Source organism: Colossoma macropomum, unplaced genomic scaffold (genome assembly GCF_904425465.1).
Source record: "Colossoma macropomum unplaced genomic scaffold, Colossoma_macropomum, whole genome shotgun sequence".
In the NCBI taxonomy this organism is placed as follows: Eukaryota; Metazoa; Chordata; class Actinopteri; order Characiformes; family Serrasalmidae; genus Colossoma; species Colossoma macropomum.
This window is the reverse complement of record NW_023494804.1, coordinates 4,006,632-4,025,443: the sequence shown is the minus strand read 5'-3', so window position 1 is coordinate 4,025,443 and position 18,812 is coordinate 4,006,632. Positions and strand designations below refer to the sequence as shown.

The 18,812-nt window shown below is 40.3% G+C and overlaps 2 protein-coding genes across 3 annotated transcripts; one reads left to right on the top strand and one right to left on the bottom strand.

The window, feature by feature from the left end:
- Positions 1-2,899: 2,899 nt before the first annotated feature.
- avd (avidin) lies at positions 2,900-5,327 on the bottom strand. The gene is made up of 4 exons (XM_036595516.1): positions 5,247-5,327; positions 4,947-5,160; positions 3,150-3,270; positions 2,900-3,059 (listed from the first exon to the last, which is right to left on the bottom strand). Exons 1-4 carry the CDS (start codon positions 5,325-5,327, stop codon positions 3,002-3,004), a joined length of 474 nt encoding a protein of 157 aa, XP_036451409.1. The 3' UTR covers positions 2,900-3,001.
- Positions 5,328-6,911: 1,584 nt separating this feature from the next.
- LOC118825175 (neurogenic locus notch homolog protein 2-like) lies at positions 6,912-18,812 on the top strand. Of its 2 annotated transcripts, XM_036595729.1 has the most exons (8): positions 6,912-7,090; positions 7,217-7,330; positions 10,612-10,845; positions 11,355-11,468; positions 12,096-12,161; positions 12,526-12,639; positions 14,966-15,199; positions 18,383-18,812. In XM_036595729.1, exons 1-8 carry the CDS (start codon positions 7,003-7,005, stop codon positions 18,484-18,486), a joined length of 1,068 nt encoding a protein of 355 aa, XP_036451622.1. In that variant the 5' UTR covers positions 6,912-7,002; the 3' UTR covers positions 18,487-18,812. The 2 variants fall into 2 exon arrangements, with proteins under 2 accessions (XP_036451622.1, XP_036451623.1); XM_036595730.1 differs by lacking the exon at positions 12,096-12,161.

Genomic DNA, 18,812 nt, shown 5'->3' with positions numbered 1-18,812 from the left:
GTCCTGGCTTGGCCTTGGCTCCCACTGAGCCTCCTGCTGGAAGTGTCCAAATGAAAACTCCAACAGAGCAAGTATAAGTTGATTAGAGGGTCTTCAGGCCAGTCTACGTTTAAAGAAAGTAAAAACGCAGATTTAACATTTATCCATGTACTCCACATGCTAATTAGCCAAGACATGTTTAGTGTTCAAATTTTACTTAAATTTAGCGCTGGAGCTATGAGGCTGATTTTGCTAACAACATCACACACACACACACACACACACACACACACACCCCATCTAAACCACTTATCCTTCTGGGTCACGGTGGGGTGCCGGAGCCTATCCCAGTTGTCATTGGGCGGAAGGCAGGATACACCCTGGACAGGGCAGACAGACACACTCACACCTAGGGGCAACTGACTGCATGTCTTTGGAAACCGGAGAACACCCACGCAGACATGGGGAGAACAGGCAAACTCCACACAGAAACTACCCCGGTCGCCCGGCTGGGAATCTAACCCAGGCCATTCTTGCTGTGAGGTGACAGCGCTACCCGCTGCTCCACCGTGCCACCCTACTAACGACATCAATAGCCACCCAAATCCTTTTGTAAGTACATCCCTAAAACTTCCTTCAACCTGCTCAAACTATAAAATGAATAATTAGCATCTGACATTTGAGGCAAGCACCAATCAGAGAGGGTGGTTTTTAGCAGTTTGGTTAATGTAGTACATTCAGATGTGAGTAAAAATGCTTTGTTATTGAGCTGCAATCTGATTTGAGCCACTGTAGACAAGCAAACTAGCTTATTTTACAAGACAGGTATGACGAATACCCCACGTCCAGCACACGTTTAAACCAAGCACTGTGTAGGTCTGCAGACTGTTGAGGTCACCAAAGGAGAACCATTAGAGAACGACTTAGGACAGAAACATACTGCATCCTAAACCACGTGTGACCTTAATGAAGACCTGCTGCCCATTTAAATACTGGTTTAAACAAGCTCTCGTCCACTTGGCCTCACCATTTACTCTCAGGGGAAATCCCAGTGTCATATTAAGGGCCGTTCTGTTATTTTATTAGTTCGAGTGAACTTTGTTAAAGGAGGGACTGAGTGAATGCAGGTGTCAACTTTGGCAGCAGAACCCTCGGCAGCTTTAAAAAATAAATAAATAAAATAATAATAAAAAAGTAGATAAAGTGGTTTATAAGCCATAACAGTAAAACACATTTCAAAACCATAACATTTGATTTGCTAGACTTCAAGTTGCAAACTCCATCTGTTATGCATGACTGCTGATACATCACCACTACTTTGCTCACTGGATGGTTTTGAGGTGGTGGTAGAAAGAAAGTCACTTGAACTCATTGCTATCCTGGACAATACATCACACCCTCTCCATGACCTACTGGTCAGACAGCGAAGCACCTTCAGCAACAGACTCATTTTTTCAGTTTTTGGCATAATTTGAAAGTACCTGTTGCCCTTTACATTCATGATGAACGGACCAAAAGAAACAACCCAAAAAAAGTTTGGTTCCATTGACTTATATTAAAGTGGAGCATGTTTTTTCCTCCTCCTGTAAAACAACCATTTTGGAGATACAAGGTTTTCTTCTGACAACAGCGATATGTTTTTGTGAACAGTGTTTACTCATTCAGCTCATTCACTGGATGTGATATGTGCCACTGCATTGTCAACCTAATATTTTTGCAATTTCACTTTTGTACTGCACATAATACTTTATGGTTGTTTTAGAATATTTTATTATATATCTTCTAATTATCACTGTTGGAACAAAACCTTGTATCTCAAAAATGGTAACTTTACAGAAGGGGGGGGCTACTTTACTTATGTTAGTCAATGTAAAACTTTCTTCCAAGTAATTTTGGGCCATTTCTTTTGATCCATTCATCATGACATTTACACACAATGTAAAGGGCAACAGGCATTTTCAAGTTATGTCAAACTGAAAAACAAATGACAAAAATGGAGATACGAGGTTTACTTTTGCTCGTTTTGGTCTATACTGTACTGTACGCTGTTGTAATAGATGACTTTCCCCTCAGGTATTAAAGTTATCTATCTATCTATCTATCTATCTATCTATCTATCTCTCTAGTTAGAGTTCTAGAGTTCAAGAGTTCTAAAGTAAAGTTTATAGTCAGACAAAGTGATATTCACAAATTTATCCATGTTATATAAATTTTGCAGTGCAAACTTTGCATGGCTAGTAGATTAGCGCAGTGAGGCCAACATAGCTGAGAGTCAGTGAATAATCTATTCACCACTTCTCTCTTCATGTCACACTGTGAGTAGCCACTTGGGTAACCTTTGTGTTATGCGCTTATGAGTCAAGTCGAGGTGGGCGAGGGCATATTTGCTCAAAAAGTATTGAAACAGGGTCCTGAACGTGGTTTAAGTGGATTGAGGGAAGTTTTGAGGAATGCATTTGCATAAAAGATTTGTGACTATTGACTGTAAAGTATTTGCTCAACTAACTTTGCTGTTCCAGCACTAAAGTACACAAGCAAAACTTGGACACCAACCACATCTTGGCTGATTGATTAAATCCGAGGTAAGTTTTTTGCCCAAAGCATTTCAGCTGAATGTTGTTAAATGTACAGCAAGAGGCTGAAAGTCTGAGCGAACTGTGGTGGACGCCGAGGTGAAGAAAGAAAACGAAAAGAAAAATTACACACTGAGAAGGTTTGCCAGTATTTATTAACTGAGGATGTGGAAAAGTGTTTGACAGTCAGTCCAAAAGGTCAGTGTCGGTCAGAACACCATGCTCATTTACGGAACTTTCAGCAGGAGGTGTTGACTCCATTGTAAAGGCCAATTTAACACACACCCAAATGCCACCAGGACTTCAGAGTTGGAGAGCTGGTCTAGGATCTGCTCCCATTGCCAAAAATAAAAGAGGAATTCAATCCTAGATCAGGGCTCAGAAGCTTAATCAACTCCAGTAGCATTAATTCTAATGGAACCAACTGTGGATGTTGGTAAACTTCAAGATCAGTGCCCATCTGCACTTCCCACATTTCCCACAAAAATGAACTGGTCTTCTCCCAACCTGAAAAAGAAATGAATAAAAGAATAAAGGAATAAGAAAAACAGACTGGGCATCATGTTCTATTCAGAATGTTCTATGCTCTGAGCATACCTGGTACTCTCCCAGTTGTCTAAAGAGCTCTCAGCAACTGAGCGCAACATCCACAGGGTTTTTAGAACCTGACCACCACCTGGCAACAAGAAGCACTGGCCAACCCAGGAGCTGCATGACCCTACAGAGAAACCACACAAACCAGACCAAACCATGCTGGAGGTTCTCAAAGCAAAAGCAAGAAAGCATTTATTCATTGTACACAGGAGGAGATCTCGACTGGCTCGGACAGGAATAGATCCACCGAGGTGAGACCTCCTTCTATAGAAGTGAAGCAACCATGAAGCAACACTCTCAAAAGCAGAGGTGCTAAAAACAAAGGTGCTCTGGGCTACGCAATCTGTCAGATGTGTCATGTTCTTGTGCCAAAACGCGTAAATGGCGATGACACCATGTGTTAATTACACACCATTTAAAAGTGGAACACAAACCAGAAAGCACCAAACAGAAGTAACACTGGGAGGCTATGCAGTAGTATGCAAATCTTTAAATACTTCCAGTCAAAGGACATGTTTTGTTGATCTTAAGTGAAAATGAGTTAACACATCCTGTAACGAGAACAAACTTAAAGGGGACTAATTACGCTTTTCTGGTTTTATCCTTTCCTTTAGGCTGCGTTCACACAGCAGGTAAAAGTGGTCCAGAGCTGATTTTTGTTAGTCTGATCATGAGATTTTTAATTTAACATTAGTCAGAACAGACCAGACTCCTAAACTGACCCGCATGCATAAAAGAACAATGCTTCACATTGGGGCACTAAAATATGAAAAGGTGCCATAACTTTTGCACAGGCCACACTGTGTTTTAGATGATTTTAACCCAAACTTTCACAACGAGAATTTTAGAAATGGAACAAGTTGAAATACAATCCACACAATTCAATCCAAGTACAACAATCCATAAATAAACACATTTGATGTAAAATGATATCAAATTATTCAAAAATGGCAAAAAAAAACACAACTTCAGAAGGAACTATACATAAGATAAGAGTTTCGTCAGAATCAAAACATTTTCCCAATAATCTTTACTAGTCCGAGATAAATTTTGAACCCAACTTTTCACAATAACTTTTGTTGAAGTTGTAATCATAACACCTTCAAACTGATTACTAGAGAAATTTTAAATTCATTTTTCACTAATTTGAGCATGTAGTTAATCTCTTATTCTCCAGGGCATATTTTTGTTTGTCCATCTGAATTTACATGACCAAATCTTAAGGCAAATTATTCAGTAACTGTATGAAATAAATGCAAATTTTTATTATTTATTTTCATAAAAGCTCCCCTCAAATTAACAGAACATGTGTTTTATGATACACATATTGCATTTACTGCTAAAAGCCAAAAATCTTAGACACTCATTGTATTTTTAATAAAAGTAATTTTTACAGAGCAGATCACTGAAGAGACACCATCTGTTTATAGTTTATAGCCCAGATTTGTGGAAAAATGGGATTTTCAGTACACAAAGTGTTACAGTAATGTAGCTTATGAAATATGAAAGTTATGAAGAATATGATGAAGTGCGTTTTGGAACCACCGGTGGTTCCAAGAAGCATAAGAGGCTACATATTAACTTGACAACTTTTAAAACCATGTCAAACTTTGTACTAGTGAATACTGTTCCCATCGTTCAAATTAGGAAAACTTTAACTAGTGGGAACTAAAATTGCTACAAAATATCCAATTCTGATGTTAAAATTTGACTTTTACATGTCAAATTTCATATTCTTTCACATATTTTTACCAGTTTAAACTAAATTTCTGATAAAAAGCTAAAACAGCCTCTGCCTACCTTTCGCCCACAGCACAGAGAAGGCAACGGCGGGTTGGGGGCCGTCACCAACCACCCCGACCACTTTCGACTCCCGGTTGTGGCCCGATGCCCCGAACGCTGTCTCCACTGCGGTGTGATAAACTCCCCTCACCTCTGGGCCAGTGGAGGTCAGCTGCAGCATGGAGCCCTGCTCACTCTTCCACTGACCGGTAACATTGCAGCGCATGGCCTGCTGCGGTCAAACAAAGACGCACTCATGTGTTTAGAAATAAAACTCATTGTACTTTCCACCAGATGTGATTGACTGGTTTAGCTTACTTTGGGGTCTTGGTCAGTAAACAGCTGAGCTGCTCCCAACACAAAAACACAGAAACAGACACAGAACACTGGCGACTTCATACTGACACAAACAGCCACGACACCAGGTGGCTGTATTTAACTCATCAGTGTGCGGCCAATTAACCTCTGCAGGCCACACCTTCACCTCTTTACCCTCAACCTGCAGGAATGCAAAGAGATCTGCTGAGAGTCATGTTGATTGCATGACTCTAGAGATGACGCACACCAAGATGTTGGAAAAATTGAAACTAGTTCAGCTTAATTTAGTCCTACAGGTTTGCTGAGCTAAAGGAGGAGGACGGAGGAGGAGGGAGAAGGGAGGAGAAGGAGTACGGGGGGCACTGAAGATGTTTTATTCAGTTCTGTCACTAGAGGGGGCTAATCTGTTATAGACATCGCCTCAAGGCCCATATTATTCATGTATTTCATAATTGTACTATATGGTTTTAAATGAAAGTGAAGATGTGCTGAATTTAAATGAATGTCTTTATTCTACATCTGCACATTTGAATCTTAATATATTTAATGATTATAATAATAATCATTATTAATTATTAATCATTATTAATATATTTGGCACATTTTAATCTGTGTATGTTTCTTTGTTGGGCAAATCTGGTTTTCCAGTGCTGCTCCTGAAAGCCCCCCGGTGCTGTTATGTACATACGGTTGTGTGCAAAAGTTTAGGCACCCCTGGTCAAATGCCATGTTTAATGGATTTTGCATTGAGAATAAGTTACAGAAAACAAACTTAAACATGGCATTTATTCAGTAAATAAATAGTAACTGTGCACTAAAATGTGCAGAACTGCGTCCTCTGTAGGGGGTGTGTTCACTTATTTACACTTAGAAAATCGACCAAACTTGACCAGTGTATGACCAGAGGCGCCCAAACTTTTGCACATGACTGTATGTATGCAGCTGTTGTGTGATAAATAAGTACATGTAGTATTCAGCATGATGTGACAGTGCTAATTACATATATGCTGTTAAAAATTCAGCACCCATGGGTTGAAGGGAAATTCCACTGATTTTTCAAAATTTCCTAATTCCAACATTAAGATCAAAGTCATTCAGAGTGGTTTGGTGTGAGATGTTTCACTGTAGAGACTCTGCACTGAGTCTCTGCAGTGAGTGGTGGTTAAAGGAACCAGGGGTCGCCATGTCTACCAAACAAATATAGCCCTTTTATTTATTATGCAAAAAGAATGTTGATGATGGTAAAATAATAAAGAAGTTGTAAGTGGAAGTTAAAAAAATAAATTTTAAGCCAAAACCTTTTCAAATCATATCAGGCAGTGAATTCATAACCATTTTATGTAATAATTTTCCATGAGGGAGCTTTTAGATGTGGACGTCTGGTTCCTATCACCACCACTGTGAACAGTTTTGACTTGGTGAGTTTCTCTAGAACAGAGCTTTTCACACCAAAACACTGCAGGAAATTTTAAAAATCTGTAGAATTCCCCTTTAAAATCACTTTCGTGCCTTGTTGGAATCCCTTAAGCTAGCCAAGCCACTTTGAAGCCCCCCTCCACTGTTGACTCATGACCGTATATACGGGCTGTGTCTTTGACCGTGAGGGCTTGTATGTGGATCAACAGGGTCGTTTAGGCCCACTGACCCCAATTCCCGGCACATACCGTCAGCTAACGTTTACCCAAAGCAAAGTCCTCAATGCTGTCGGTATAGTAAGGGAGTAAAGCTTTCCTCTGACTTCATTTACCAGGTTAAAATGATCAGAAGTCTGTTTGTGCTGCTTTTGCTGTGTGTGATAACAGTGGTTACTGCAGTGAGAGACACAGGAGAGAAACAGGAACATGGTAATGAATTATGGTGGTGGCCAGATGCCATGTTAGGCCTGGAATCTGCTTATTGCTGTCCTTAAACTGCTTTAAGGAATCGCTCTGTGTAATTTGAGGACTCTAATGGTCATTTATTCAAAACAGGGCAGGAGATTTGGATGAACAGGGGTAAGTGCTCGGACAATCTGTGCCAGAATGGAGGCCAGTGCTTGGACAGAGGTGACCATTACTCCTGCAGATGCCCACCAGAGTGGACAGGTATAGTGTCTCGATCTGCTGCTGAGTGCTGTGCGAGTGCGTTAAAGGAATAATAAGTCCTATATAATCTCGGAGTTCCTAGATTTTAGAGGAATACTCCAGCATTTTCATAACATAAGCTCTGTCTTCTGTATCTGTAGCATGTGGTCAGTTACCACAGACAGTAACTTCACCACATTTCCCTGTGTTTCCAAAAGATCGGAAAACCCACAGACTCTAACAACGTTATATATATTATATTAGAAGTGTATTAGAACTATAGATATTATATTAGAAGTGAATGGGCAGTTACAGAACCCCTGAAAGGGGTTTTTTTAGGTAAAAGGGATGTTTTGTATCAGGTGAGCACCCAATAGTATATGCAAATATATATATATATATATATATATATATATATATATATATATATATATATTAAAATAATATTCATAGGGGTCCATAGTATCATGACTTCACAGACGACCAGCTGTGCTTGTTATCCTCCGTCATTCCATCATGGAAGAAGACATATATGACGTTTTAGAGTCACGACAGATGGCACAAGAAAAAATACTGATAGCACTGGGTGCTCACCTGATAGTATCTTGTGCTCACCACATAGAATATGGTGCTCACTTGATAGTATTGGGTGCTTAGCTGATAGTATTGGGTGCTTGCCTGATAGTATCTGGTGCGCACCAGATTCTTACAGGGGCTCCGTAGGCAGTTGCTGAATTCCAGAGGAATTTTTGAGGAACTTGGACGCCGTCCTTCAGCTGGTTGAGTGGTGTCAGCGTTTTGCACGGTGTGATGTCACTGCTTCACTTTTTCTCTAATGGAGTCGTTCAGAAACGAGTAATAAGTCATATGTGTTCCCATAATGATGGATGCAAAAGTTTGGGCACCCCTGGCCGAATGACATGCATTTCTTGATTTTCTACGTGAAAATAAGTTTAACACATTCTCTACAGAGAACACACGTTTTAATGCACGCTATTTGCTGAATGTCACATATTGGGGAAAAAATTAAACATAAAATATGTCCAGAAGTGATAGCATGTTTTATATATTTTTTTTCAAGTATGTTAAACTCAGCAAATAAATTTAAATTGTGCACTAAAACTTAAAATCCCTGAAACTTATTTTCACACACACACACTCACTTCAGCACTCTGTAGCAGTAATGCCAACCAATCAGCACTAAGTAGCAGTAATGCCAACCAATCAGCACTTAGTAGCAGTAATGCCAACTAATCAGTACTATGTAGCAGTAATGCCAACCAATCAGTACTAAGTAGCAGTAATGCCAACCAATCAGTACTATGTAGCAGTAATGCCAACCAATCAGTGCTCAGTAGCAGTAATGCCAACCAATCAGCACTAAGTAACAGTAATGCCAACCAATCAGTACTCAGTAGCAGTAATGCTATCAGTATTCAGTAGCAGTAATGCCAACCAATCAGTACTCAGTAGCAGTAATGCTATCAGTATTCAGTAGCAGTAATGCCAACCAATCAGTACTCAGTAGCAGTAATGCCAACCAATCCGTACTCAGTAGCAGTAATGCTATCAGTATTCAATAGCAGTAATGCCAACCAATCAGTACTCAGTAGCAGTAATGCTATCATTACTCAGTAGCAGTAATGCCAACAAATCAGTACTCAGTAGCAGTAATGCTATCAGTATTCAGTAGCAGTAATGCCAACCAATCAGTACTCAGTAGCAGTAATGCTATCAGTATTCAATAGCAGTAATGCCAACCAATCAGTACTCAGTAGCAGTAATGCTATCAGTATTCAATAGCAGTAATGCCAACCAATCAGTATTCAGTAGCAGTAATGCTATCAGTATTCAGTAGCAGTAATGCCAACCAATCAGTACTCAGTAGCAGTAATGCTATCAGTATTCAGTAGCATTAATGCCAACCAATCAGTACTCAGTAGCAGTAATGCTATCGGTATTCAATAGCAGTAATGCCAACCAATCAGTACTCAGTAGCAGTAATGCTATCGGTATTCAATAGCATTAATGCCAACCAATCAGTACTCAGTAGCAGTAATGCTATCAGTATTCAGTAGCAGTAATGCCAACCAATCAGTACTCAGTAGCAGTAATGCTATCAGTATTCAGTAGCATTAATGCCAACCAATCAGTACTCAGTAGCAGTAATGCTATCAGTATTCAGTAGCATTAATGCCAACCAATCAGTACTCAGTAGCAGTAATGCTATCAGTATTCAGTAGCAGTAATGCCAACCAATCAGTACTCAGTAGCAGTAATGCTATCAGTATTCAGTAGCATTAATGCCAACCAATCAGTACTCAGTAGCAGTAATGCTATCAGTATTCAGTAGCATTAATGCCAACCAATCAGTACTCAGTAGCAGTAATGCTATCGGTATTCAATAGCAGTAATGCCAACCAATCAGTACTCAGTAGCAGTAATGCTATCGGTATTCAGTAGCAGTAATGCCAACCAATCAGTACTCAGTAGCAGTAATGCTATCGGTATTCAGTAGCAGTAATGCCAACCAATCAGTACTCAGTAGCAGTAATGCTATCGGTATTCAGTAGCAGTAATGCCAACAATCAGTACTCAGTAGCAGTAATGCTATCACTTTTAAAGTTGGTTCTTCAAAGGTTGTTTAGTAAAGAACATGGTTCTATATAAAACCATGGACACTCAAAAAACGCTTTGCATAATTAGAGCATTTTTCTGCGTCATGAATGGGGTTCTTCAGATTGATGGACAATGTGCTGTTTACGGTACTATATAGCACCTTTTATATAGTACCAAAAAAGTGTTCTTCTATTATAGCAGAACCCTTTGGGTGCTATGTAGAACCCTTTTCAAAAAGATACTAAACAGAAAAACTTACGGCACATTCTCCATCAATCTGAAAAACCGTTTCATGATGCAAAGAACTCATTTATCAGGCAAAGGGTTCTTTGAGTGTTCATGGTTCTATATAGTACCATTTTCTTTACAAAAGAACCCTTAAAGAGCCATCTTTCATAAGAGTGTAGAATCTGGTTTGTTATAGAGCGACAGAAATATAGTGTTAAGTTATTGATGTACTTATTTATGCATTTATTTATTTATTTATTTATTTTCGTCATTATTTCTTCATCTGTAGCATCAAACACAGTAAATTCAGTGCGTTCCTCTGTGCTTAGAAAAGATCAGGAAACCCACTGACAATAGAACCAATGGGCAGCTGCTGATTTTGTCACTGTTAGTGTCGTTGCTTTGCTTTTTTGTCCACAGCAATCGTTCTGCATGTTTTCTCATGTTGTTTATAGGAAGGTTTTGTGAGGAAGATGTGGACGAGTGCCTTCTTGACCCCGCTGTGTGTAAGAATGGTGGAACGTGTCTAAATGCTCCTGGAGGACATTTGTGTATTTGTGTGAGCGGCTGGTCTGGAGACGACTGCAGTGAGAATATTGATGATTGTCTACTTCAAGCCTGCGCTTCAGGATCAACCTGTGTTGACCGAGTGGCCAGCTTTTTCTGCCTGTGCCCACCTGGAAAGACAGGTATGTCCAAAAACAAAAAAGGGAAGAAATTTTTAGGTCTGGCCTGAATAGCATTTTACAGGCTTCAAATACTTGTTGGTGCTTCCAAATGAGTTCTCGATCACTTGTTCCCAATGCTACCCTTAAACATAACTAACATTTCATATTTAGCCTCACTTTAAGTATGTACACAGATTAGGCATAACATTATGACCACCTCCTTGTTTCTACGCTCATTGTCCATTTTATCAGCTCCACTTACTCTATAGGTGCACTTTGTAGTTCTACAGTTACAGACTGTAGTCCATCTGTTCCTCTGCATACTTTGTTAGCCCCCTTTTACCCTGTTCTTCAGTGGTCAGGACCACCATGGACCCTCACAGAGCAGGTACTATTTGGGTGGTGGATCATTCTCAGCATTCTCTTCTGGAGCTGATAAAATGGACAATGAGTGTAGAAACAAGGAGGTGGTCATAATGTTATGCCTGATCGGTGTGTATGTTTTCTGCTTTGGTGCTCCAACACATCAGGTTTGCTGTGTCATCTTGATGATGCCTGTATACGGAACCCCTGTGGAGAGGGACAAAAATGTGAAACTAACCCCGTCAATGGCCGTGCGATGTGCTTCGCTCCGGCCAACAGTGGTGAGGCCCATCCACACTGAATCAGACTTTTACAGACAAATAAAATGCATGGCAACTTTCGAAAACAGACACAGACATATTATCGTCATCTTTCGCATCAAGTCTGAAACTGACAGTCTCGATTTTCTGCATTGTATAGATAAAAAAATCAGGCTCACCCATCAAAGTTCTGTTGTTGTGGTTGCAGTCTGAGCAAATGTACATAAAGATGCTGGTTCAGAACAGCTAATCTTTCTTGTGGCAGAGCACAAAAGCGTATTTGACACAAAAACTGCTGACTGCAAAAATGTTAAGGAATTAAGAAATTATTTGGAGAATCATATCAGAAAGGCTGGGGAATAACAGTGACTACCTTAGTAGCCTCTTTGGCATCCCTCTTCTCATAGTGCCTCATTCAAGCACATTGGACTTGATGTGAATGTTCCACCGCGTTACAAAATCACATCTGTTTTCGTCATCTGGAGAAAAACGTACTTGGTGTGAATCGACCTGTAGGCTGGGTCAGTCAGTCTGTGTGTGCATGCATATTTAGACGTTGTATTTTATTAGTCATAGCTTATCATTTCATTTTAAAAACATTTCATAGTACCAGGTACAAGTTATTGGCAAATCCTTTTATTTTTCTAGCTCGGGTTATTCCTGCTGTAGAAACGGAAGTATTGAACTCCACCCTGACAGATACAGGAGAGGAAGGTGAGAATGTGAAAAAAAAATAGCGGGCTTGCATTTGACTCCCCCTAAAGGCCCAGCACAGGATTTTATCTTCTCGAAATCTGAACTCAGTAGAAAGTCTATGAATGTCTGGCTTATTTTATTTCAGCTCAACTTGTATTACACTCTGAAAAGTGCATAAAATAACCTCTGAAATCAGCCAGACATAAACTCAGTCAGTCAGTCTGTCACTCACACAGTCACTCAGTCACTCACTGACTCACTCAGTAACAAGCCAAGTCCAGGAAGTCCTTTGCATCTACAAACTAATATGCTAATATTATATACTGCTGCACTGTCTATGCTTTCTAAGCGTTTTATGGTTACTTTAATGTCTCTTCCAAAGGGAAGCAGCTTTGGATAAATAGGGGTAACTGCTCGGATAACCTGTGCCAGAAAGGATCACAGTGTTTGGACAGGGGTGACCACTACACCTGCAGATGCCCACCACAGTGGACAGGTACAGGGTCTTTTTTTTTTACAGTTTTTCTTGATTGCTTAAACATATTTCAAGATACAGTGTCTCTGCTCTCAAATGCTCACATACACACTCTCAGAACATCACACACATTTAGCAAACTCTCATATATTGAGTCCCAAATGAACCACTGACAACAAAACCATAAACAATGAAGCATTCACAGCAAAATACCAAACACATCTATCATATGAATTTCTGTAGCAAATCAGTTCAGCTGCAGGGTCTTCAGTTGAAGCCACCGTTAACTGAAATTTCACCCCTGCCCAGTACATCTCCTGGTGGGGTGCAGTGGCCATTTGAGGACGTTTCCCTGCCACCCCTGCACCTGGGGTGTCGCACCCCACAACCTTCCTTGGTCCATAGCTACAACCTGTAGCTTGACTTCTCAGCCTCCTCTGACAGATCTTTATTGGCCCTCTTTAGGCTTGATCCAGTCACACCAGCAGCGCAGAGAAGTTGGATTGTTGACTCGGCCACAAAGCCCCCACATCCAACTTCCGCTGGGTGGATGGTTGCGGTCTATCCAGCCTTGTTGCACTCTGATACCAGTTCTTGAGCTTCTTGAACTCATGTGTTGCTGGTATCCCCTCATCCCAAGAGTTCAATAAGGACCTTCTTGGCTGCTGTGGATCACATCACGATCACATCATCTCATCTTAATGTTGTTTGTTTGATCTCCAGTGGGAAAACTAGCTGCTTGCTCAGGTCAACATGCCTTTTCCATGCTCATCCAGGCGTAAGCCGAGATGCTGTCTTTCCTAATGCTGGCTTCTGTCTGTTTTCCCGTGGTTTGACAAAAGGAAAGAGAGGTTGTTGGTGACCTGAGGAGTTCTCCAACAGCTCCACCAACTTCTTCAGCACCTGGTTGTTTGCTATCCGGTGTCTGTTTGCCATCCAGTGTTGTTTGCTATCCAGAGTGTTTGCTATCCGGTGTCTGTTTGCTATCCAGTGTTGTTTGCTATCCAGAGTGTTTGCTATCCAGAGTGTTTGCTATCCGGTGTCTGTTTGCTATCCGGTGTTGTTTGCTATCCAGAGTGTTTGCTATCCAGAGTGTTTGCTATCCGGTGTCTGTTTGCTATCCGGTGTTGTTTGCTATCCAGAGTGTTTGCTATCCAGAGTGTTTGCTATCCGGTGTCTGTTTGCTATCCGGTGTTGTTTGCTATCCAGAGTGTTTGCTATCCAGAGTGTTTGCTATCCGGTGTCTGTTTGTTATCCAGTGTTGTTTGTTATCCAGAGTGTTTGCTATCCAGAGTGTTTGCTATCCGGTGTCTGTTTGTTATCCAGTGTTGTTTGTTATCCAGAGTGTTTGCTATCCGGTGTTGTTTGCTATCCAATGTCTGTTTGCTATTCAGTGTTGTTTGCAATCCGGTGTTTGTTTGCTATCCAGTGTCTGTTTGCTATCCAGTGTCTGTTTGCTATCCAGTGTTTTTTGCTATCCGGTGTTGTTTGCCATCCGGTGTTGTTTGCTATCCGGTGTTTGTTGGCTGTTCAGTGTCTGTTTGCTATCCAGTGTTGTTTGCTATCCAGAGTGTTTGCTATCCGGTGTCGACCAGAGGAGGATGGGTTCCCCTTTCGAGTCTTGGTTCCTCTCAACGTTTCTTCCTCTTGCTTTTGGGGAGATTTTCCTTACCACTGTTGCCTTTGGCTACGCTCATGGGGGCTCGAACACAGATTTTTCTGTAAAGCTGCTTTGTGACAACACCTGCTGTAAAAAGCGCTTTATAAATAACCACCACCTTAAGCACCCCTGTGCAAGTTTCACCTTGCACCCTGAAAGGATGTGCTGGTGGTCTGCATTGCTGTTGCTGCACACTGTGCACTTGCTATCCTTACTACAAAGCACTGGGAAGAATTTCAGTGGCATGGAAGGGTCTACATGTTGCCCTGGACTGTCAGTAGTCCACCAATGTAAAATATCCAACAGCATCCTTTGGGCATCATCATGTGACTTCTGAAGTACTGAGGGGGAGTCCTGACCATGGAAGAACTAGATAAAAGGGGGCTAACAAAGTATGCAGAAAAACAGATGGACTACAGTCTGTATTTGTAGAATGATAAGGTGCACTTATATAATGAGTAGAGCTGATAATGGACAATGAGTGTAGATATGAGGAGGTGGACTTAATGAAGTGGTCGGTCAGTGTATATTTACAGTAGAAGTCAATCAATGGGCAGTTGCTGAATTCTGTTATTAAGAGGAATTTCAGAGCTTGGGTCAGAGCTGTGCCAGAGATTTGCACTGTATTACATCGTTGCTTTGCTTTTTTTTCTCCAGTAGAAATATTCTGCATGCTTTTTTTTACAGGAAGGTTTTGTGAGGAAGATGTGGACGAGTGCCTTCTTGACCCCGCTGTGTGTAAGAATGGTGGAACGTGTCTAAATGCTCCTGGAGGACATTTGTGTATTTGTGTGAGCGGCTGGTCTGGAGACGACTGCAGTGAGAATATTGATGATTGTCTACATCAAGCCTGTGCTTCAGGATCAACCTGTGTTGACCGAGTGGCCAGCTTTTTCTGCCTGTGCCCACCTGGAAAGACAGGTATGTCCAAAAACAAAAAAGGGAAGAAATTTCTAGGTCTGGCCTGAATAGCATTTTACAGGCTTCAGATACTTGTTGGTGCTTCCAAATGAGTTCTCGATCACTTGTTCCCAATGCTACCCTTAAACATAACTAACATTTCATATTTAGCCTCACTTTAAGCATGTTTGTTTGTTTTATTGTTTAATTTTTTTGTTTTGTTTTGTTTTGTTTAACATAAAATATTGAAATGTGCCACGTTTTATGTATTTCTTTCCCAAATAAACTTACATAAATTAAACAGTAATTGTGCACTAAAATCCACAATAAAATTTAGAGGATATGTTAATTTATTTTCACATAAAAAAATCAACAAAGCCATGGGCACCTAAACTTTTGCATATGGTTCAAAGCTTAAAAAGTCTTTAAAATCTTTGGTTTGCAACATCTTCACATAGCTGCTTTTCTGAAGCTGCTTCTTTGAATGCAATTTTACCAATTTCATTCTAGATTGACAAGTCTGTGAGTTCATTTAATGTTTTGTATGGAATTCATACAGATTTATGGCCATTCATGTCCCTTAGGAATCAGATAAACCCGATTATCTAGCCCAGTGTCTCTTTTGCAGTCTCTCAGTGACTGAGGACGCTCAGCTTCTCGTCAGCTTGCTTGAATGTTGGTCAGCAGACAAAACTGTAGCCAAACAAATGTTTCTCTTTGTTTTAACATTGTTTGCCATTTTAATACCTTTAACTCACTTATATTGCTTAAATGACTTGCAGCAGTGTAGAGGGGAGTGTGGCTGAGCTCAGCCTTTTAGCTACCGTTATCTGAGTATAATATGGATTTTATAGGTTAATATCACTTCCCATCTTCAATACCCGCCATTTTTTTCTGATTTTATGATAAATTGCTTTGTTTAAAGCAGCGAATCTCTCTCTGACAATTGATTGTGTTCCGATTAGTTCACTGTGGCTGTGTGTAATGAGATAGTAAAGCCATAACAGATCCAGCAAAGGCAGTAAAACACGTTTTTAAACCTTTTCAAAATTTTAAAGCGTATTAACTACTGTATTTGAGTGCACTGACTCGATTTCATTTGATTTGTGGTTGTAGTGATGACAAACGAAAGCTATACTCTAAATGGCTGAGATTCCTGGGTGCCTTATTATTTTCATATTCCAATCCACATACTAGCTCACTAAATACTATGAAAAAATACCACATATCCCATTAGAAGCGCACTCATTAGTGTAGTAGGTGAAGTACAGGAGTGTGTGGTTTGAGACGCGGCGCTAGATCAGCTAGTGAGATGCGATCAACAGCTCCAGCGGCTGATTAGCCTCACTGTCTTGAACATTAGCTGCTTAGTAACAGTTGAACATCTCCAAGCAAAGCTTTGAGGTATTTGTTGATTAAGGATCATGTTAGCTTCGTATTCGCTCACTTTCGAAATTCATTTTAAGGCGCCTCAGTGTAACTGCAGCTCCATTTAAGGTGGAACGGAAAGTTCAAATGAGAAGCTGGCGAATAAGGAGCTGATGAGCTTAATGATTATGCATGAGTTCATTGTTGAAGAGCTTCGACAGCCACTTTTATTAGGTTTTGTAAAATATCATGCACTGGAATGTTCTGAACTCTGGAGCTGTGCAGGCTATACGGATCCAGCCCACCAATCTAGCAAATCTTATTCTCGTAGCATTTTCTGGAGACACATCTAAAGCATCTATATGTCTTTAAATCTTTTTAGTGGTCATTCTGGTCTATTTTGCTTGGTTTTTATCCACTTGCAGGGCTGTATCTGCAGTAAAGCTGATGAAACGAGCTCTATCAGAGCACAGCTTGCCTTCCAGAATGGCGACGTGGTCTTCTTAATGACGCCATCGAATACTACCAGTGTGTCCCGATACGAAGGACTTGGTTTACGAAGGTGTGTCCTTCGAAGGCTGCTTAGATCCGCAGCTGAACTGAAATGAGATGGTATGCTCTATGGCGGATTTCCTGTTTGCATCACCGCACCGCTGTCCTCACTCCTACCGTTACATCACGAAACGCCACTCTTGTCAAGTTATTTTTAAAGTTCTTCAAAGACGAAGCCAGAAACTTTGATTTTTGTTTTTTTTTATTTTTTCTTGTATTAGAGCTGGAGATGCTTCTCTCTGTTGACTCCCTAAAACAAAACGAAATGTTAGAGTAAGTTTTGCTTCAGACCACATTGGCTTTTTTTAACCTTTGTATCATTAGCCATTCGACTCAGTTCACCCTTAAAAGTGTCTCCTCAGTCGACGTTTACTCCTCTGCTGATGCCGCCATGTTCTCGAATCTTCTCCAGCATACAATGAACCTTGGGATATGTTGGCTCGACCTGTTGGATCCTTCATTGCCATGGAAAAGAAAGACACATTTCTTGGCTGCTTATGAAGGAGCCTTCGAAATGGGGCAGCCTAGCCGTGCCGTTGTGATGCAATCGGCCTTCGAATGCAGCATCCGAAGGATGTAGCCCCTGAATTGGGACACAGCTTATGCATTGGCTGGAATTCACAGGAGTGTTCAAGAAAATTTTGTTGGGGTCTAAAGACTAAGATTCTGTATGCAAAATAAGGAAATAAATACCAGCATAACAAACAAATACTCAAGTATTCACATTTTTCAGGCCAGCCCTAGACACCTAATCCGTACAGCCTCAAGAATGAAGCCTAAAATGCCTCATATTTCAGCAGTGGTGGTCAGATGAGTGACAAAAAATGAATATAGATAATCCTAGTATATTACTTATCATTTAATAACTTTGTAGTGTTCACAAATTATTTGAAATATTGAATAAAAAATGAAATGCCTAATAATAATTTACCTTCTAACATTTGTATTGATAATTATTGTGCATAAAATCACAAAACAGATTAATATGAATGCGTTCCGAAGTTTTTAGTGTTAGTTTATGCATATCACTGCTGTTGGAAGAAAACCTCGTATCTCCAACATGGTAACTTTACAGGAGAAGGAAAAAACCTACTTTACTTTTAATGTAAGTCAGTGGAACCAGACTTTTTTCCCAAGTTATTTTGGGCTGTTTCTTTTGGTCCATTTCTTTATGAAATTCACAAACAATGTAAAAAGCAACAGGCATTTTCAAATAATGACAAAAATTAGTATATAAATATTTTGTATCTCATTGTTTTATCTTCTCTCTTGATGCTCTGGCAGGTTTGCTGTGTCATCTGGATGATATGTGTATAAGGAACCCCTGTGCTGAGGGACAGCGCTGTGAAACACACCCCATCAACGGCCGAGCGATCTGCTTCGAGTGACCGGCGTATTTCCATGAACTGAAAGCTGACAGCTCAAATAAAACTCAAGAAAATGAAATTTTAATTCTGAAGAGGCGACAAAAGAAGGTTTGCTGTAGCCTTAAAAATAAACGTGTTGGGATACTTACTCAACAAAAGGAACCCATTACAAATTACTAATTGCTTCTCTCAGACTGTAATGATATTAATTTACTCATTGCTTTCTGGAAAAAGTCAATCTAATTACTCTTTACTTCTGAGTTACTCTCTACAACCCAAACACATCTGTACCTGCAAGGGAAACCAAATAGTCCTACTTTCTTTAGAAAGAAACAGATTGGAAAGTA

What these genes read in the sequence shown, in the direction of transcription:
- avd (XM_036595516.1), bottom strand. Translation starts at nt 5,327, where the DNA reads ATGAAGTCGCCAGTGTTCTGTGTCTGTTTCTGTGTTTTTGTGTTGGGA. An exon ending in TTACTGACCAAGACCCCAAA is followed by an intron (nt 5,161 to 5,246) that starts GTAAGCTAAACC and finishes GTTTGACCGCAG; the next exon opens with CAGGCCATGCGCTGCAATGT. An exon ending in GACAACTGGGAGAGTACCAG is followed by an intron (nt 3,060 to 3,149) that starts GTATGCTCAGAG and finishes TTTCTTTTTCAG; the next exon opens with GTTGGGAGAAGACCAGTTCA.
- LOC118825175 (XM_036595729.1), top strand. Translation starts at nt 7,003, where the DNA reads ATGATCAGAAGTCTGTTTGTGCTGCTTTTGCTGTGTGTGATAACAGTG. An exon ending in ATGCCCACCAGAGTGGACAG is followed by an intron (nt 7,331 to 10,611) that starts GTATAGTGTCTC and finishes TGTTGTTTATAG; the next exon opens with GAAGGTTTTGTGAGGAAGAT. An exon ending in GTGCCCACCTGGAAAGACAG is followed by an intron (nt 10,846 to 11,354) that starts GTATGTCCAAAA and finishes CCAACACATCAG; the next exon opens with GTTTGCTGTGTCATCTTGAT.